The 22,107-nt window shown below is 43.0% G+C and overlaps 1 protein-coding gene across 1 annotated transcript in view; it reads right to left on the reverse strand.

Annotated features, from left to right (window-relative positions):
• Positions 1-21,886, reverse strand: part of AGO3 (argonaute RISC catalytic component 3) — a 41,534-nt gene extending 19,648 nt beyond the window's left edge. The window contains exons 1-9 of the mRNA XM_075438243.1: positions 21,789-21,886; positions 13,004-13,175; positions 8,212-8,332; positions 7,449-7,657; positions 6,649-6,785; positions 3,909-4,043; positions 1,599-1,686; positions 1,300-1,447; positions 869-988 (exon numbers count right to left, since the gene is read on the reverse strand). Coding sequence (XP_075294358.1) covers positions 869-988; positions 1,300-1,447; positions 1,599-1,686; positions 3,909-4,043; positions 6,649-6,785; positions 7,449-7,657; positions 8,212-8,332; positions 13,004-13,175; positions 21,789-21,807 — 1,149 coding nt within the window. The 5' untranslated portion in view covers positions 21,808-21,886. The remainder of the gene's footprint in view (positions 1-868; positions 989-1,299; positions 1,448-1,598; positions 1,687-3,908; positions 4,044-6,648; positions 6,786-7,448; positions 7,658-8,211; positions 8,333-13,003; positions 13,176-21,788) is intronic.
• Between the last annotated feature and the right edge of the window lie 221 nt (positions 21,887-22,107).

Here is a 22,107-nt window from a genome sequence, read left to right on the forward strand (position 1 = left end):
AACCCAACCCATTTCAGATTAGAGCTATCTGCTTATAAGAGTACTCAGCTAAAAATATTAATGTTTTGTAATATTAAGGGTCAGAAAAAACACCGATGTTTGGAGTGTCTGGATTCAACACCACAGAGAGATATTGGAGTTATCAGGTGAAAACATTTAGTGCGTACTAAGGAAAGCAGTCAAACACCTCCAGTACAAGACTGAGGTTCAGGAGACCTAGAATCATTCTTCTACCCTGTTACAGATTCCTTGTACAATTCTGGATGAATCAGGTTGCTCCAGTTTTTCTTCAGTGCCTATTACAATTAAGTAGTGTTAGAGTGATGCTACCATCTTCAAACTTGTAACAGAAAAAAAATGGGAAATTCTCAAGACCAAGTCCTCAGAGTCTAGCTCATGATTTTAAAAGTATTTAGCGCTGCTACAAATACAAGCACCTATAATAACAAAAAAAGTATGGTATTCAAATATCAACAGGAATCATGGAAAAGTAAAGCACCTAGAACAAAATCTTACTTTTATAAGTTCGGGTACTAAAGCCCAAGTCCATTTCACAAATTTGTTTAAAAACGCTAGGGCCCAACCCAGCAAACCACTGAACTACCCGTCCTAGGCAGTTCCAACACCTGCTGGGAAGTCATTGTAAAGACTGTAGCACAGGAGTCCATACTGCTGGACTTGTGCTATTATTGCAAGCTGTTTTAAATAAATCTTATTTAAAAAAGAGTTAAAATCTATTAAGTTAAAGGGCTAGAAGGAAGGAATGAAAAGACTAGGTTGGTTGTATGAGAAGTTTTTGCATTAATCCCATCTAGTGCAGTGTCATTTAGTGACTGGTATCTCACCGAACTGGAATTAAAGAACTAACCAATCTGCTGATTTCCTCCTGTCTATCCGGAGCAGATCTCGCTGTGGCCTTTATCATAGTTGATGTCTGATTGTCCGTCAGCTTCTTGATGCACCGCTGGCCAGCTACAATGTTACATACCTTAAAGGAAAATCAGCAGCATCAACACGCAATAGGAGCGCCTAGAAACAGGTCCTGACATACCATACGTTCACAAAACTGTGCTATCACTACAAAACACAGCCCCAGAGTGTTCCAGCAACTGCATCCTTCTTTCTCATAGTTCTAAAAAGTACTTTATAAAAATGTAGACAGTCTTTACTGAAATAAAGGAGTAGTGAACACGTAAATACATAAACATGCTTGTACTGCAAAGTGCGCTGCTACTTAGCGTTCTGCAGAATGACACAGCCTACCAACAACAAGCTGATTTATCAGAACAGGCTCATTACTTCTAAAGGCAGGTAGGTGTGTTTCTGTTCTTGTCCCACTTGTAGGCAAGGAAGATGAGGGTATTTCAGCTGGAGGTTGTATTTCTCTCGGAAATACTGTGCTACTGTTCTCTCCACAGTCTGGCCGTTTTCTAACTGCAAAGGAAAGCTGAAAATACATTTTAATAAATACATTTTAATATAATACAAAATCTTAGTTGGCAAGTATCAACATCCCAAAACTAATAAAATATTAGGCACTGTCACACATTCAGTGTTAAGCTAGCACACATTTTATGCTCTGACTAAAAGCATCTTACGTTTGATGACTCGCAGGCCTTCTCGTTACGTTACAAACACGGTATTTCCTTCTCATCGTTCCACAGTGAGTCACTTCTACCTTTAGACCTGCGCAAAAGTACCAAAAACCCTGATGTCACAACTACACAAAAATTTGCACAGGAGACACAAGGTTTCTTACAACAGAACATGTTCTAATCCAACAGCTTTGATAGTCAGCGTCAAAGAGTACAACATAAGAAATTATCATCCTCTAAACATTTTGCTTTCATTATAATTTGATTTCTGACTAATCAGGTATTATCCTCAAAACCAAATCATAATGTGTAATATTTCATGTTCAAGGTCATCTTAATTTCTTGTAGCAGTTTCACTTAACAGGCACACGACTAACCTCAGACAAACGGCTGTTTTCACCATATTCTTCTGTTCTCATTCTCAATGCTGTATACCTCTTAAAACAAGCAGTTCCAACATTATCAAAATGGCAAAACCTTACTGCTCATTCTTCCCTCTAGCTTTGTGTCCACATTCAGCCTGTAATTTTCCTTAAATTCACTGACCAAGTTTAACTTCAGATTTTGAGCAGCTGCAGATCTCATCTAAAAGCACCCAGCCAACACACCAGAGGCTCACCAGACTTGATACTGTCTACAATGACAGCAGAAACGGCAGCTTCTGGAGGCTTTCAGAGGCCATTTCTATGACCTGTGCATGCACTGCCTGTATTGCACACAAAGAGCAGACTAACATCTGTTGGAAGTACTGAGCCTACCACACAAGTGCTGCATAGCATCAACATGCTGTTGCGCTCTTCCCCAGCCCCACGGAAGGGAAGGCAGCTGAAAACAAAGCCTTCTTACCCAAAAGATTCAACCTACAGTCTACTAGTAAAGGCTTTTGAGAAAGCAGCTGGGTGACTTGTCCTGCTGAGGCTTATGTGCGTCGCAGACCAGACTAAATACCCCACATCAAATCAGGTCCCGAAGCACCAGACAGCAGGTATCACGTTCAGTAACCTAAGGACACAGACATCCCGAAGAAGTATCACCTGAACTTCATCCACTGCTGACAACACTAACTGCAACATTAACATCAGTACTACTTAGAGGATGGCATAAGCAAAATCAAACTACCACTGCCCTGATATAACATTAAGAGAAATACAAAAAAGAAACCACGAAGCACTGAGGCCAGGCAGAAAAGGGCTGTGAGTACAGAGGTATCTGGAACCCATTCACTGCTTTGTCCTTAATCTGCTGTGACACTCCAGCAGGCGCTACGCTCCCACAGAGCTGCTCACAGAGCACCAACTCTTTCAATGCAGGGTTTGTTTCACTATAGGTGATCACATCTTGGCTGCAGTTCCCAGATACTACAGTAGTGAAAACAAATATTGACAGCAAAGGTAACCTTTCATTATTCTCTGACTACGGTAGCAGTGTCTGAGGCATCCAAGATCAAGGAGAGACAGCTTCTTATTCTCCAGTTACCCATCTTCCAGAATGAAGACAGACAGGTGGATGTAAAATGGAGGTATGTTAGGACTACTACAAAATAATTCCTTTAAGCTGTTTTTCACTAATGACTATTCTATGAACACATCAATTTCTGTCTACAGTTCAAATTTACTTTTTTGCTGCCCAGTATTTCAGAGTCTAATCTTGCATCAAGTAACACAAGTGTTGAAGAGCAGAGCTTTGAAGAGCTGAGCTCTTTCAAGGCTTTTGCCTCTGCAAATTACACTGGAATGAATCGGTATGGGAAAATGCAAAGCAAAGTAGCATCTATGGAGCGAAACTACTCAAACCAGCAGCTTAGGCAATTCCTTTGGAATGGAATTTGGCCTCCAGCTGCACGTTAGCAAGTGGTACTTGTTTTTCCATAAGGGAATCAGTTATTAGAAGTCACTGCAACGGCATACTTTCAAAGAATCAATGATGTTAGCTTTGAAATCAATTTTCACTCTGCCTCGGCATTTAAACAGCGGGAGACCTACAGCTCAATACCACTACGGGCTCGGTGACCCTTGCTTATGACTAGCCACCCAGCAAGGCAACAGTCACTCACCTCGATCCAGACAGTGAACAACATACCTTCCTTCTCCCTCTTAAAGCCACTGGGAACATATCTCACTTTTCACCTTTCATGTCTGCAGAGCTGCACTGTTTCAGTCAGGACTAGAACTACAAACAGGGCATACTGCAATTCTCTTGACGGCTTCAGGGCCCTCCTGATGCACGCTAAGCAGCAGGCTTCCAGTTAAAACAAGTCCCTTAGAATTAGCTTGATTGTGTGACCCAGGACAGAACAGATACTCTTCTACTCACCCTTTATCTCTTTGGTGAATTTTACCCGATGAGAATCAGTCAGAGGTCTTGGTTGTTCATCAATATTATGAATGTCAAGAACTTCACACATAAACTGAATTACAGGTTGTGCTTTGTAGAAGGCAGTGGCAGAAACTAAAAAGAGCAAAATATGTAAAAAAAACTCAAGTCAGAATGTTGTGAAGCAGCATATAAATGAATTTTTTAAAACTCTACGTAAGCCTCAAGCAAACGTTGTGCAGCACATATTTTGAAAAACAGATTAGCAAGCGTTGCAACAACTAAGTGTATAAAAGCCAGCATAGGGCCCACAGTGACACATCAGTCTCCTGCACAGTCATCCTGCAACCACTTTGCATTTCAGGGTTTTGAAATGGTTTTTCTCCAGATACTATTTATTTCTAGAGAGCTGTAATATCCCAGGGAGACATTCTCTTTCAACTCTGTATGGAGCTGCACACAGAGACTGTATTAAGATCTCTCTACTGAAGACTTTTTAACATGCAAAGCTAAGATTATTCAATACGCAATATAATTTTGTCAATGATACGATCTGCTCAATTACTGAAACAATATTTGGTAGAAACACGAGCCCTGTTTTGACTACACACAAATTACGTACACTGTAGCGGCAAGTGCAACCCTTGATGTACTGAACTCTCTTACCCTCCCTGCATACCAATGGCACAATCACGCTAAGTGACAATATACTGGTTTCAAACAGGACAGTTGACTCACGCCATGGAAGCAAGACCACAAACAATCTGCTTGACAAAGTCATAAGCAATTGAAAGACCACCTTTTAGTAAGAAAGGTGAGGTGGTACTAGATATAGCTCAAACACAAGCAAACTACTCCATACATTTAAAACTCTAAATGGCAACAACAGAAAAATACTTGACACGCAGATCTCGTGTACCGAACCCACCACATCTCTGTGCTAACACAACGCAACATTCTTCAGTCATGCGTCACTTTAGCAGGCGGCCAACTTCACAGGACGCACTCCGGCCAACACCTCTGGGTGCCGGCTACTGAATGCACACCAAGAGCTCACAGCCCCAGCGACTGGCAGCGCGTCGTCTGTCTCCCACAGTAGCACAAGCGACACAGAGAAACAGATTTTGCGGAGAACCTCGTACAAGTTTAACAAATCAAGCGCTGGAATTTGCACGTAACCTTCGCAGCCTCAGACCACAACATAAAGCAATTGCCCTCTAAGTCGTAGCTTACAAAGTTCTGAAGTTTCTCATTCACAGAAAGGACTGAAAAATTTCTACTGCAAGAGTTGCTACTACTCTTTCTAATGCTGATAAGAAAAACTTGCTTCATAGAAAGTAACAGCGCAGTACATCATAAATGGATGTAAACTACAATTCAGGCAGGACAAGCGTATTAATTATCTTAGTACCTAGCATACAGATACTAGTACTGGTTATTTATCGGGTAAGATTTTTACATTCATTTTTCAAACAACGGCTACATCATAACTGCTGTTTGAAAGGTAATTTTACAAGAACAAACCCACCTGAAGTCACATGAGTATCATTCACAACTTAGGTAAATGAGAACGCATGGACTTGCAAATTTTCAGCATGAAAGCTCAGTATCATCTGCAACATTTTATTATGCTCCACGACAGATGCTAAGCTCAACCCGACTTAGAGTTCGAACCTAGTGCAAGACAGGCTATTTACCTTGGTTTTATAAAGCACTTCAAACAGACAGTGAGAACAGAATGTGAATTACAGAAAACTCCAGGCAGCACCTGCATCTCAAACGCTGACATTTTTCAATAGGGGTTTAACAACTAAATAGACTCAGAGTGCTTTCAGAACCAGGGAGTCTGACACGCGCACCAGTTGATTTCAGATGCATTCATCTGGGAGTTAATAAAGTGGTGCAAAGCAGATCTGATTTTGCATAAGAAAGCCCATCTCAATTAGCCCTATTCACAAAAGTGTTTGTGACGTATTTTACAGAGCTTTCTTGGAAGTACTGAACACCACCTACTGCGGACAGCTGCACGGAGACACGTCTCAAGCGAACTGCCAGTAGCACTGTGGATGTTCCAAAACAGAAATTAAACAGGAAAACAAGCTGTGCTAGGCTTTTCCTTCCTACACAGGATTTTTTTTTTTTATTTTTATTTTTTTTTTTAGCCTGGCAGGTAAATTTCTGCCCAAACACTGACATGGTGTCAAATGCAGAAAAAAGTCTAGGATATCTAGGTGGTCTTTGCCATACAGGTCTGGTCTGAACCAGCTGAACAGGAAGCCAATGCATGCACACATACCCTTCATTATTACGCTCTCACTCTACTGTTATCATTACAACTCCTGCAGCAGGTTGACTTCACAGTTACCGCTGTGTTTGATAAGGATATTACAAGAGACATCTACCAAATCCTCAACCTGACCAATGACACACAAGTATTTTTCAGGTGAAAATCCCTTGTGTATAACAATTAAAAGTTTGAAAGTTTTCTTATTCCAATACAAATTCTACCAAAATACCCCAAACTACTTTAACTTCTCATTATTTACAACATGAACTAAGAATCAGTGTAGAAGATGGCTTCTGGTTACTAGAGTCCCTCTGCACAGGTGGCACCAAAATTATCACCACGCAGAAATATGGTACCACAAACTCAAGCAAAATGACAAAACGGCAAGGTTATTTTTATTCTTAGAGGCGTGTTTGTTATTATTTTTATTCTTAACCCTGAATCCCAACTTACCATCAATATTGAGCATCATCTTCCACATGGCAGGCCGAACAGACTGATGGAATCCAAACCAGACCTCCCTGCCGCCGCCCAAGGGGTGATCATAGCCTTCTGGAGCTGAGAAAAAGGAGCGGCCCACAGGGGTATACCTAGTGAAAAAGATGACCACATGTTTATGCTATTGCTTTCCAAACAAAAAAAACCTATAATAAAGATTATAACACACAGCATTATTCTTTTTTGGAATTTTGTGCAGCAGGAATCTGTGCCTAGAACCAAGTTTAAACAATACATTCTGAATGCTTCTGTTCCAACTGCAGTGTTTTTAAATTTAGACAAAACATTTACTAGGACATTTACAACCACTTTCAGTTTTTACAACAAACCAAGAACTAAGTTAACTTACCCTTTCCGACCTTCCAGTTTAAGTATAATCTCCACCACAGCAGATTCTGTACAACAGCGTTGTATAAAACTGGACTGACCCTCAAATATCATTTTGCATGCTTTACTAGGGAACATTTGAGTACAATGTACACAGAGAACTAATAACTATGGTGGAAACAAAGTAGAGAAACTAATGTTCTCTCTCAGGTAGGAAACAGCTGCTCACACATCACCTGCTCCGGAGTTTAAATGTCTACAGAAATACACACTGCTACCTAATCAGCTTCCATCTCCCCAGCTCAGCTAACCAGCTGTGCTGCACGGGAAGGACCATTTTTCCTTTTCACCTGTGAAGAAACAGGGGTAAAGGTCTCCCAGCAGGGATACTTCAGGTAAAGAGAGACTGCAGGCAGACATGAACCTACTTCATGGAGGGCAGGTGTCGTAGCACCACATCGACAGCATGAACAGGGTTAGTGCTGATAGGCTTGTCTAGTTCCAGCGGCTCAGGCAAGGTTCTTCCTGTCAACACTTCATGCAGCAAGTGCCAGCTCACCCGAGAAACAAACTTTATTGACACTTTGAAGGGACGATCTTTTCCACCTTCTCCTGGTAAGGTCACATCCAAATCCACCTGGGTGGGGGAGGAGAAAACAAAACAAACCAGCAGCTGTTTAATCTCAAGTCTGGTAGCCTTGAGTTTTCATTCCTTCCCACAACTGGGCCAGAGACTCAAAAACAGATATTTAGGACATGGCAGATTTGACAAAAGTACATTATCAAACGCACAAAATAAAGAGAAGTGGGTCCTCACCAAGCAGAAGAGGATCATGTAACTTTTTGTCATCATGAATGAGAAAACTCTTCATTCCAGAGAAATTGTGGTTTGATTTTTTAAATAGTACTTCATTGTAAGATAACGTATTACAGTCCGTAAAATTGAGTATTTAATATATTTTTCTGTAGAAAGATACTGCTAAATTCTAGGGGATGTTCTGAATGCATCTATTATGTGTACATTTACACACACTGGAATTTGCAGAAAATATATCAGGACTCCATTTCAATACAGAAACTGTATGATACTTTCAGCTTTTCTGAACTCAGCAATATTAGAAGTTGGGCTTGTTTCTTTTTATTTCCTAAGAAGCTATTAACAATATCTTTTTCCCCCCCCAGTTACCTTACCCCAGTAGTAGCCACAGGAAGCGGATTGGCTGTATAGAGGCTTCTTTTCCCATCATAAACCGGTCTACGGTCCCCAAATATTGTCACTTTAAAATGCTGCACCATTGAGTCCACCACCTCCCTAGAAAAGTTGATATTTACATTGAAGATGTTTTCAGAGAAGTATCAGACTGGAACTGGCTCCCACACACCCTGTGTTTTGCTGAAGTAGTTTCAACAAACGTGTCACAAGTGAATTACAGAACGCCCACTCGTATTCCAAAAAGGTGCTTCACGTACTTCAACTCAAATAATAAAGACTAAACAATAGCATCATTATTAATGCAAATGCTCAAATACTGGAAAATATTGTTACTGAAATAATTTCAGAAAGTCCTAGAAACAACTGAGGCCTTTGTATAACCTTTATTACAGAAAACAAGGACACACTTACCTTAGAGGAAACCCACAAGCTAGTACGAACTCACAACTGAAAGTTAATGGTCTACCTAGTAACGTTCATCTGCTTTTCAGTTAACAAGAGTTTTGCACTCTGCCCACCTCGTATATAAAAATGAGGCACCCTAACAAAAACGTCCTAGCTTTTAGTCCTTAGTAATCTGAGTTTTTACAACAGAATTTTTACCAGGGCATGTAGTGATAGGACAAGGGGTGATGTCTTTAGACTGAAAGAGGGCAGATTTAGATTAGACATAAGGAAGAAATTCTTCACCGTGAGGGCGGCGATGCCCTGGCCCGCGCTGCCCAGAGCAGCTGTGGCTGCTCCTCCCTGGCAGTGTTCAAGGCCAGCTGGGACAGGGCTGGGATGGGTCTTGGAGCACCCTGGTCCGGTGGGAGGGGTCCCTGCACACGGCAGGGGGTTGGAACTGGGTGATCTATAAGGGCCCTTCCAACCCAAACCATTCCGTGATTCTGTGATAATGAATTAAAAGCCTGATCAAGTTTGCACACAATTATAGATTCTCCTAACTTTATTATGAGTTGATAGCAATAAAGAAAATGGTAACCTGACACAAGCACTGAGATTACACTTGAAAAAATGACCATAAAATTTTCACCTTATATAAAAAAGGTGTCTTGATACAAGTAGTAGATATATTGGGTCTGAAAAGACTTTTGCAACGCTGCTAACTGAAACATGCCTTCAGGATTTGAATTCTTTGGGGATTCTTTGCGTTTCAGTGGCCCAACGACAGTATCTTTGTTATCCTTAGTCCCTTATTCTACAGGAATTACAAACACTTTTCTTAAGCACGTGCAAAGTAGCACTCTTGCAAAGCAGAAGCTTACCAGTACACTACAGCCTGACCAGGAAACATCAACCTAAAGTCCTTCGGAAAATGATAAATACTGACTTCCTCTTTGAGCAAAATTAGCAGCAGTACTTTCACCTCTCAGCTGGGACTTGGGGAAAGGGAAGAGAAATTCTCCATTTCGCAGTTCTTTATGTTACTAAACTCTCAGAACCCAAATTATTTCACTGACTAAAAGCACATCAATACACTTAAGCAATTTGAAAATATCTACTCAGCACAATTCCGCTCCTGCACAAGCCCATCTTACCCGAAAGCCCTGCTCTGCACTGGTACGCCGCTCCCTTACAACACTACGCGGGGCTAAGTGTGCAAAAGGAACTATTTCCCTAAGTGCCAGCTCATTGGCATGTACCCTGTGACAAAAGCAGAGGGATAAAGGTTCGTGATGAAGAGGAAGAGCAGAAGGGAGCAAGCAAGAGGCTCTGTAAAACAGAGCTCCCCTAGCAGAGTTCTCAGGTGCAGCTCTGCTGGGCAGCTCACGCGCGGCACGCGGCAAAGCAAAGCATTTATTTACCTTCTGCTTTCCACACAGCGGAAACAGCAGAAAGATCACCACTACAAAGGAAAGTGAAAAGGAAACAGAAGACGCTCGAGATTTTAAAGCCTCCCTACAGCTGAAAGCTAATAAAGGTGCAGGTGAATTTAAAAAACCCAGCAACTTTTCAGGAACTAAACCCTCTATTTATTCCAAATACAAGCACATAGACAGGATGTTAGCCAGAAACTATTTCAGAATAGTTGAGTCTATGTAAATCCTGACTAACTTCTTAGAAATGACTGTCACAGCATGCAAAAAAAGGGAAAAATTATTTCTAAGGAAAATTCTTCAAAGCGGGTATTTCAGTATACTGATTTCAATTTAATGAAAGCCATTCTTCTCTGCGTAATCCACTGCACACTATCCAAAGTCATTTATTCGGCAGATGTTCTGTTTTTTTATTGGGGTCATTTATACAAGCTCTTGCAGTTTTTAACTAATGTCTGCCACATTTTTACCCACATGAAAGTCGGTAAAGTAACAGTATTTTTAAATAACCAATTTCACAGTTCCTTACTTTGAAAAAACCAACATGCATGCAAGATTTACCCTCAGCCTTGAGTTTTTAAACTACAGTTTATATTGGGATTCTTACACACTGTATTTGCTGTCAAATTTGAAAACAAATTTAGTCTTTCATTTGAAAATATCTGACTATTAAAGCAACTCGTTAGGTTTGCTGCCTGTGTTCAGCTAGTCGCCTCAGTTTACCTTGACAAAAAACAGATGACTGCTTCTATCAGTTGGTAACGCAGACAAGGAAAAGCAAGACAGTGTCTTTCCTGGTAGAATAGGAAGGTGATGAGGTTCTGGACAAAGCTACACATGCATCTGAACTACATCTGTACTACAACAACTAAATTGATTAACGAGAAACCTCAAAACCCACTTTAACTCCAGTCCATAGACGGCACAACCAGCCCTCACACAACCTCACAAAAGTCAAAAGCAATGGTTAGATACGCAACCTGAGACTTGCAAAAGGCATGAAAAGTTGTCTCAGTTGTAAACATGCTCTTCAGAAAATTACTATTTAGGTAAGCACAAATATTGATAATTTCACAAAGAGTTACTTCACAAACTCAAACCAAATGCTTTTGCCTCTCCACATGAGCTGAAAACGTCAGAAGACACAGCATTTATCTAAGGCATAACCAATTAAAACAAGCTGTGATAAATCTTAACTCTGGTTTTGCAAGCCGGCTTGAAATCACCCTACAAACAGGACCATGAAAGGGATTTTTTTTTCTTTTAGATTTTAAATAAAATTTAGTTGCTATTTTAAAACAACATATTTGAAATTCCCTGTTTTCAAACAATGGTAGTTTTCCCCCACTGCTGTGGAAACAGCTAACTACACAGAGAATCACAGACTGCCACTGCTGGAGCGAGCAGAGTGCTTACAGCTTTGTCCCCCTCGGTCTATTTTAATCCAGCATTTCCATACAACAGACAAAAAAAGTGGTTTTAGTCAGCAGATTTTAAGTGAAATTATCTTCATAACCAGATCACACTAGCAAAGAATCAGATGTACAAAACGGTAAGTCAGTTTAGAACAGTTATATTCTCCCTGTATCCCTATGAGAGTATGATTGTATTAAATATTAATCCACACAGGACTATTATACCCCAATTTTAGCAATTTATTAGTTTCCTTTTAGCTAATACTTAACATAAGTATTTATATAGCCTTCTTAACTGCAGTATGCAAATAGCAGCAGAAAAAAATCACCAGCCAGAATCAGGCCCTAGCAATATGTTATTGTTAAAATGCAAAAAGCCAGAGTTGCAGATGAAAGAGAAAAAAAAATGCTTTTCAGCTACCCTGAACTTTACCTGATGAAATAGATTTCACAAGAGACTAACGAGTAACTCCTCCTAAAAAAATTATTCAATGCTGAGAAGAAATACAGGAAATACAAAATGTTGTAACCTTTAAAAAGCAAGAATGATTACAGCTCTAACGTTAGGTTTTCAATTAAACACACTTTCTGAGAAGGCTTCTCTGGCACCCAAAATTCATGAGGTTTAGGACAAAATACATGAAGGCCGTATATAAAAAGCTGTACTAGCAATCCGTTAAGGCTAAAGAATCCAGCACTCAATAGGTAGAGTTTATTGGATCACCAAATGAACAGGGATACAGAATATGAAAATATTCTCTCCACTTAACCAGCAATCTAGACATAAAGTAGCTTAGGAAGAGATTTAACTGACCCTAATACAGAGCAGACATGAAAATAAGATGAGATACAATGTCCTACACAAAATGTTGTAACAACAGAAAAGGGACACAGGTGGAGCTCAAACCAAGTCTGACCATTTCAAATATACAAAGCTGATTGTATGAAATTATCTATTAACACAGGGAAAACTAGTTTGTTTGCAGTGCTTTCATACAACTACTCCTAACAGAAGTGTTCCAGCTGAAGGCTGTCTCCTCCTGTGCCTACAGCGATGGCTTTTAGTCACTAGCTTCTGATCACAGTACTCGAGTGAATTAAGCCGGCAAACCTTTCAGATTAACCAATGCTGCAATGTATCTCGATGTCAACTGGGGATAAAAACACCCACAGGAACAGATTCCTGATAACTCAAATGATTCAACAGCCAGTATTGCAACCAAAAAAGGTAACTGCCTACAGCTATACCATATTTCTGCTGGCCTGAAGAATAGGGGTTGCTGCCAAACGGCTCGCAAAGAACTGTGACCATTAATGGCTGGCCCGCTTCACAGCATCTGGTCATAACCAGAGAGAACCTGGAAAAGGCTCTGTACCCATCTCACAGATGTTTCTGAGAACTTGTACTCCGGTCTCCACAGCACAATGATCAGATTTCAAGCTACACAGAGACTATATTTACTTCAGTAGGTCCCTCAGTTGCCTTAAAAATTTCAGTATCAGTATAATTTACAAGACAAATTTCACCTTCTTACCTGTTCACCCTCCGAGGACACTTATCTGGTTTGATATCCACCTCATAGAGGTAGACATCAATCTTTGGGATTTCAACTTGGAAGCAGTTGGCCAGCAGTTTAATGGGTTTGCCCATGGTGCCATAGCCAGGACGTCTGGGCACCATGAGTAGGGGCTGTGCCCCGACGGGTCCTGCAAAAAGAGAAAAAGATCACAGATTAGAAGACACGCACAACAGGCAAGCTGTGCCGCCAAGGTACTACTTGCTTACATTTTGGCAGTTTTAAATACACACAGCTCCTTGCCTTTGCAGGTACGCATACTTGTCTCCCACTGAGACTCACTAGCGTACTCCCTTTTTCAGCCTTCCCTGAACCAACTCACCGGGCAGGCACCCGAGCCAGCACACTGGAAGCAGGGAACAATCAGCTGTATCGAACAGCACACACCAAATGGCACGCTACCCTGTCAAGCTCCAAAGGAGCACTTGCCTGTTTCTCCTCCATGAGCCTCCACCTACATCTAGACCGTTTTCTTAGCGATGAGTTTCAGCTTCTGCGACTACCATAAATAAAATCAGATTTCCTAACAAACCAAGAAAGTGGGCTTTTCCTTATAACACTTCACTATTGTGGAAAGCCTGTCCGCCACTAAAACATAAAAGTTTTACAAGTCTTTTCCGAACACCCTAGCAATAACAAAGTTGCCGCACAATACAAAAATACGGAAGCAGTTCTGGACTGAGGTATGTTGTTTGCAATAAACTCTTGATTTAATTGCCATTATTAGCTTAGTCTTGGAAGACAGGTCATTCTTTAACTGTGCTGGCTGAAAATGGATGAAGAGTAAAACCGTTACCTCCTGTCTAACTGCAGCAATAAAGCCAATTGACCAGAATAGGAAAGATTCAGATTAAGACACAGGACTGTAAAACTCCTGATGACTTCTACATTAGAGAAGAATGCCCATAGCTGCTCAGAAAAACCATCAAAATCTGCAGTAAGAGATGGGTATTTTGAAAGCCAGTTAAAATGCCCATCTAGTAATATAAGTTACATTCTCCTCTGGTTATCTATTTAATGTACTCTGCATCATTTAGATGAGAATCTTCAGCTCAAGATCGGGGTTATTCATGCCTTACAAAACCAAACACAGTAGTAAACACACTCCACTTCCAAGAATTTCTACTGGTATTTCCACTTTAAAATATCTCTTTCCAGTCAAGAAACAACAACAAACCAAACATGCTTGGTAGCCTGAGTTTTAAAAAATTACTCATCGTACAAATGTCATGATTTACAGACCATTCGATTAGGTTAGTTAAAAGTTCTCCCCTCTGCTCCTACTCAGTGACGCAGACAGCAATTCCAGCCCACTCATTTTCATAGAAGAGTTAAAATGTCAAGTACTGGTAAAAATGTCTTCTTTGCCTTTTGATTAATCGCCACCATTCCTGGAAAAAAAATCGCATTATCTTGCAGGAAACCATGTACTGAGAATAAGTGGAACTTAGCTTTGATGTTCACCAGAACATTTATCTGGCTCTACCCAGAAACCTACCAAAAAATTCTGAGTGGGCTTGGCTTCGAGCCACAAGATAAAACAAAAACATAAACCAAGCAGCATCATTTCAAACACCCTCACAGGCTATGCTTATATCAAACTTGTTCCAAGCATCTGTTTGCTTCAACTTTTTCTTCATTTTAATACTGTCACACAAGCAGCTCTACAATTTACTCCAGATATATTTTCAGAATATAAGCACATGCAAAAAGTTACTACTAAACATTTGAGTGACATGAATGACTCAAGAGCTTATTTTAATGTTACAAAGACACACACGCCATAGTTTATATTCAGCTCGTGTCTGTAGGAAATGCTAACAAAATTGATGAAATAAAGTCAACATTAAAAAGGATGCTATAGTCTGCTCTGCCCTGTCTCCTCCCCCCACGCCATTTGTTAAAATCATGCAAAATGTAAAAACAGTTGCTAAAATTTGTAAGCGCACAAGAAAGTCAGTGTGAAGACAAATACAGTATGGCCAAAATCTTTGTCACCATCTCCCCTGGAAGCTGAACTTTTTTGAACCGAGTGCTCAGCTGCTGAAGAAGAGACAACCTGCTTCACCGGAACGCTACCCCGCTATCGACCCCTTTGCTGAGATTAACAGAATCCTAGCGAGCAACTGCACAGGGGCAAAAACCTGAAAGAGAGGAATGATACTCAGTTACTAAAACGTTGCAGGGTGCACTTCAAAAACCTGGGTCATAAAAAAATGCTCTACCCAAAGCCAAGTATGCAAGCAGGCCTCCAACCTCTGGCCCTTGGAAAGCAGCGGTGAACAAAACAAGAAAATACCGGTTGTTCAACAAAAGCTTTCTTCAGCCTCGCTTGTTCAGCCGTACCACACACGGCTCCTCAGGAAACAGCTCACCCTGGAAGAAGTTAGAACCCAGATTTTGGCACAGAGGAATTAAGTGGCAATAAATGAGTAAGAAGTGCAGGTCTACACACTATTCCCTTGGACAAGTTCACTTAAAAACATGCGTATGTTGTAACTCAATTCTGCTGCCACCGTCCAAATACACTAGCACCCACTCAGAATATCCTGCTTTCAAAATACGCTAAATTGCCAGATAGCACGTAGCAAAAGTCTGTGTCACTGGCTTCAAACCTGTGACTCAAAACCCAATAAAAGACAAATAACCAACGACACCCTCCAAGGTCAGCTACTGCTCCCGTAGCGTATCAATGACTCACTCAACCTCATGCCTAAGTCCTGTGTCAGACTAATGGAAATAAACACACCAAGCAAAAATACTAAAGGAGTAGTATTCTAAAGAGCACAGAATGACTATGATTGGCAGACCGATCCCTTCATGTTACTGAACCATTGCAAAACCAAAACCCTTAAAGTTTCAAAAACCTTTGCAAAGCACTGCTGCAGCGTGGCCTGGCTCCGCGGGAGACGGAGGAACGCTCAGCCTCCCGGCGCCTGCCACAGAGCAGAAGCCCTGCGCTGTTCAGTTGCCCACAAGAGCAGTTTCAGAGGAGAAACTTCTTTGTGTTTAAGAAAATACTATTACTCTGCCATCAGAGCATCAAATATGTACATATACCTAGTATGCTCTTAAAAATCCATGAAAAAAACATAGATCAAGTCTGTATGGCCTGGCAGAATAGTACTCAATTCATAAAACCAGTTAAGGAAAGTCCCCAGCGTTGAGTCAACCGATTTACAGCACAGAACAACGGATACACAGAGCGGAACTGAAACTGGTGCTGCAGACAGGTTCTTGGAAGGCTCTTAGGCAGCCAGGGAGTATGTTGCAAGAAGATACAAGATGAGCCACTAAATAACTTGAACTTTCTGAATGTATGGTTACTCATTAGAAAAGATACAGGAAAAATCTGCAGAGAAAATATTTAACTAAGCATTTAAATCAGTAATAACACAAGCTAGAAAAAAAATGTCTCTTTGGGACCTGAAGGTGTATCAACTTATAAATTACCATTCACAGCATTTGCTGAAGTAGTTATTCATAAACATCCGTCGGCAATGCTGAAAGACTCTTTTCTCACAAGTGAATGCTCAGTGAAGAAGCAGGAGCAAAAGCCCTCACAGCATACCTGCAAAACAGCCTAATGCTGAACCACAGCAGTTCCACCTACTCCGTGTACCCGCAGTGCCCCAGGGCGCGCGTACACCAGGGCACAAAGACCACGCTGTGCTCCCCACCACACTGCCACGATTCGCAGCAGGGACCTCGAACCCCCGTGGCATTTCCCAGGGGATTTAGGGATTTACACCGGCATTTCCCGTGGGCATACACGGGATGTTAGTGCACGTCCGTCTGGCTGTCCGTCCGTGCCTGCCGCACGAGGCTGGGTACCACGTCCCACAACCGATGTCCCGTAACCACGCAGCTTGCTGATGAGAGACGGGAGATCTTTTGAAGAGCTTTCCTCGTATTTAATCTAACATGTCAACAAAACCCAAAAAGAGATGAAAATAGGAATTATCACTTTTAGAGGGCTTAATGAGGAAACTAATATCTCAAAACATTAAAAAAAACTTTGCTAAAATGGACGAAGTGTATGGTTTATGAAATACATTCTGAAGAAAGAGCTCATACCAATGCTACTTTTTCAAAAGCCCAAAGTTGGGAGTAACATTAAAAACATGTGGACAATGAAATTAATTTCAAGTGTGATTATGTGGCAGCTCTGCCAACAGAAGCATTTGCTCCAACAGAATTTGAAAACGGTGGAAACGGGCAGTTGTCAGTATTCAGCTCCACAATCTGAAAATTCCTGTTAAAGTCAGATCACATTCTGGACCAACATGGAAGTGCCTCTAAGGGTTTAAGTGAGCTCTGAATCGGAATCTTGTCTACCCTGTTCTTATAGATGCTACAATAAATATTAAACACAACAAAAATTGACTGTAATTTCTACGGCAACACAGCCAGCAGCGTGGAACACATCTGGCGTGCATCCAGAACGCAGGCCTGAATCTACCTAGCAACCAAACGAAGCCCTAATCGGAATAAAGCCTGAACAGAAAGTGCACAGGCACAGGAACCCGCAAATACTTTCAGCAAACCATTTTACAGAAGACTGAAGCTTTTGGCATGTGAGACAGTTTTATGGCATGAAGCAAAATACTGATTTCTAGCAAGATGCTACTAGAAAACACGTATTTCCTTACGTGCTCCTTTCCTTATAGAGACATCAGCACCAAGCTTCTAGCAAAAAATTATCCTCTTTCCAACTGTAGCTTCAGCCTTACAAACCCAAAATAATATTAACAGATGATTGCTTAGTTCTATTTTTGTTCTAAAATCTGTAATTGAATGGGTGACTGAACAGCCTTAAACACATGGCAGAGGACTTAACAGGTAAAATATGATTTAAACTCTGGCTCAGTGACACACGGCAGATTTGTCTAACAGATCCTGTCCTCAGGCTGGAGCCTGCACATGGGAGAAACCTCTCCATGGAGGTGGGAGAGGATGGAGGGGAAAAAAAGATTCCCTTTCAGAGGGCCTCCGGCCTCTGCTTGGACTCAGAGGCCCAGCCTGCGGAGCTCAAAGAAAATTCTATCACTACTAAAAAAATAAGTTAATTCTAGATTAAAAAAAATAGATAGGTAAGATTACATTTAAATGTTGGTTTCAATAATCGAGCTCCTTACTTCTGCCAGAAATCATGAATTGCCTTATTTCTGCAGCAGCCGCCTCGCTGGGTGGCATTACATTATTTATGAGTAATGCAATCCACGTTTTCTAAACATTCCTACTTTCCATTTAGGCTGGTGGGGGCTTTTTTCTTGTTTGGTTGGGTTTTTTTAAGGTTTCAGATCATAAGTTATGTTAAAACTCATCGAAAGCCAACATTTTGATGCCATGCTCCGCAACAGCCAACTGCACAAGCAAATCACGAGCGTGCTAACTTGTTCTGTCCTAACGAAGTTACAGAACATTCAGTGAAGGGCTTTGGAAGCATTTGCAAGATCATACACTCTTCTGAACCATTAAAAAATACAATCATAAAGAACTCTAAGCTCAAAAAAGCAGCTTTTGTGCAGATTGTAAAGTCACTACCTAACTGCTCTGGGAGAAGGGAACACGACAGCCCCCACGAGCACAGCGATGCTTCTCCCTTGAAGGTGTCTCCACTGACCAAAATCGGGATGGCAAACCGGCACACTCTTTCTTGTTGTGTGTCGACAGACCATGTTTTACTACCAAAAGAAACCCTTACTAGCATTTACGTTAAAAAACTCACTTTCTAAGAAAAAGTGCAATTCTTCACACACTCATTTTTATTTTCCTGGTTTCATATTTACTGTTTTGAAAAATATGTAATTCCTCCCCCTTACTCACTACCTTTGAATTGCTGTTACGGAGAGTGAAACGTGCTGTCCACCTACTGCTGCTTAGGTTTGAAATGTAAGATGCAAGCGGTTCCCCTTTTTCCAATGCACTGTCTGAAAAATCTCAAAGAGCGGAACAGTAAGACCTGACACACACGGCCATATTACTCAATTTAGAACCACGCTACCAGAAAGCCCCTTGCAAAATGAAATACCATTTTAACAGTTACTAAACAAAAGTACTTTAAACATAATACTAGAAATTACATTCTAACAAGTTTTGCACATGAACAAAATTAAAAGCAATAGATTTATGACAAATGTCATTGTTTTCAGAAAAATGCATTAGAGCACACAGAAATGCGAAACGACGACTGAAGAATTTAAAGAACAAAACCAATTTGTAGCCAGCTGTAGCCTTTTCTTTAATTACGAGGCCAATGCTTTGCACAACAGTTCAGATACACAGTCTAGTCTAATGAGAGAGAAAAATTATCAGGATATCTGTGATGGCTTGGCAAGTCGCCCTGCTTGCTGCTTCAGCCCAAGCCCTGGGACCGCGGGCCGGGCCTGCAGACCAGCCAGGAGCATCGCAAACCCCAACCGCAGGCTGACGCTCCGCGCTCCGCTGCAGCAATCGGCGGGAGCTGGACACGGAGGCAGCCCGCGGTTCAGTCAGCGTATTGTTTAAACATGTAACAGATGTGTCGAAAGGCATTTGAGCTGCATATTCCTGTCATTTCTTTAACTTTCTGCTGGAAGTCAGCTCAAGAAACATCCCAACACCTTTACCACTAAGGAAACAAAGCTCTGAGGATGAAGCAATTTGTAAAGTTCATCTTGCAAGTCAAACAGCTACCACTGCAACTCGAGAGGAAAACTTCCACTCTGACTCCCATCACACGTGTTCCAGAGCAGAGTAACTTTTGACGGCACTTATGATTCATTCCCCTTTCCTCCTCCACCCCAGTCACAAAAATAGGACTTTTAATGGTCCTCCCAAATCACTACTCTTAACGCAGAAAGAGAAAAGCAAATGCTCAGAATCTCATCTGCCCAAAGTTTGCATAGAAAAGCAAACAGAAGATTAAAGATGTCTGTAGTGCTTAACGACAAACATATCATACTAGAGCCAGGAAAACCCGATTTGACACTTCACACAAAAAGCTGTGAACTCCGAAGGAACAACTTGTGAAACGTAAATGCAGACACATAGAGCACTCCGATCCGACTCGGCTCCACCACAGGGCATCCCCAGCTCCTCGGCAGCACCGCTTCAATACACCCGTCTTTTGGAAGTTTACTTTACACGCTCCTGGTGGGAGCATGATGCATGACATCGAGTTTGATCTTTTATCGAGAGCTGCTTTTATCTTGCTTCACCTTTTTACAGTAAGCATTTTATTACTATCCCTCAGTTTACTTGATTTCACCATATCCTGCACCCTCAACAGCCAGCTTCACATCCTTCTTCTACTTAAAACCATATTCAAATTATTTGGGCTGGAAGAGGCATACTTGCTGGATTTCACAGGCTGAGCCTACCCCACAAATAGGAAGACACCTGCAGCACCGCCTCACCTGAAACACCCGGGGACATGCTTCCACCACAACCTGATCTTTGCTTCCCCACTCTGCTAATTCTATCCCGTGTTCTCCTTCACACACGGAAAAGGCAGCACGCCTCAACGTCCTTCTCCCTCTTATGACAGAACTTTAACCCTTAGTTGCTCTGCCAAGGATGGTTTGTGTCCTTGTGTACCAACACCAGTGTCTGCTGGCGAGAAGGCTCCCTGAAACACGGACTGTTAACATCGCACTTCGCCTTTCCCTCGTTACACAGCAAACATGGAAAGAAACACCCCTCGGGCTGCGCACGTGCTTGGCAGCTGCGCCCATTCCGAGCACGGCCTCACGGCACGCCGTGCCGAAACCTGGCACCCTGCAGCCTAACAACACGTAAACCCCTACCAAAGAAAAACTAGAAAGCTCATGTGCTGCTCTGGCAAATCTGTTCCTTATCACGAGACAACTAGAACTCCACCAGGCTATAACTAAAGTTTTTTAAACACATCCAGATTATGAGCATACCACCTGAAGTCCACCAGATTCCTAAAATCCAGCATTTTCCTAAAATGGTTTCAGCTCCATCCTATACCTCGTTAAGCAAAGACACAGCTGAGATAGCAAGTTTTTAGGGCCAAATCCAATCTGGAAGCAGTTTCTGACAATCCCTTTGCCCCCCAGCTACGTCACGAACTGCCCACTAAACACTGCCCACACCTGAACTCTCCCTTCCACTCCTCTGTCCGACTCGAAGACAAAACCTTTCGGAGCGCTGCAGCAGTTCCTTCTCCGACTCTCCAAACTCGTTTTAAACACACGGTTTACAAACACTAAGCGTCTGCCTCCCGTAACCCAGCGACGGAGGGCAAACCCGGGCAGACCGCGGGGAGGCGGCCGTGCACCCTCCCGAGGGCGGCTGTCGCCGGCCGTGAGACCCCCGGGCCCGCGTCCCGCTGCTCTGCCCGCTCGCTGGAACGAGCCCGCCCGGGAGCGGCCTGCTCCGGCGGCACCGCTCGGCTCAAAGCCGCCGCCGCTACCGGATTATGCAAGGCGGCCTGCGGCCGCTGCCCGCGAGACGCGAGTTATGAAATACGAAATGAAATTCGTTCTCTGCGATCCCCGGCGCCGGGCGGCGGAGCGGGACGCGGTGCCCGGCTCTCCCCGCGTATCGGAGCCGCCCCGCAGGGGCTGCCGCGGCCCCCCCCGCCCGGTTCGCTCGGCCCGGCCCCGCCGCTCCCGCCCTCCCGCGCCGCCGGGGCGGGCACCGGGGCGGGAAACGCGCGGCGGGCGGGGGCGCGGGGCCAGGCCGACGCCCGCCGCCCCCCCCCCAGGGCCCCGCCAGGCCGCCCCGCGCTCACCTGCGCTGCCGATTTCCATTCATGGAGCTGGGCGCAGCCGCTCGGGGCTGCGGGCTCCGCGGCTGAGCCGGGCCCGGCCCGGGCTGCGCTGGGCTGCGCTGGGCGGCGGCGGCCCCCCCGCTACCGCAGGCCGCGGTCCGGCCCCTGGCCCCGGCCGCCCGCAGCTCCCAGCCCCTCAGGCGGCGGCGGCGCGCGGAGCCCCCCCGGGCGGAAGTTGCGTGGCCGCCCGCAGCCCCGGCTCGCGCTGCCGCTCTACCCCGCCGCGCGCGCGCCAACCGCCGGAAGTCCCGCCCCCGCACACCTGGCCGCGCGCCCTTTT

The sequence above is a fragment of the Opisthocomus hoazin genome, chromosome 17, assembly GCF_030867145.1.
Source record: "Opisthocomus hoazin isolate bOpiHoa1 chromosome 17, bOpiHoa1.hap1, whole genome shotgun sequence".
Lineage (NCBI taxonomy): Eukaryota > Metazoa > Chordata > Aves > Opisthocomiformes > Opisthocomidae > Opisthocomus > Opisthocomus hoazin.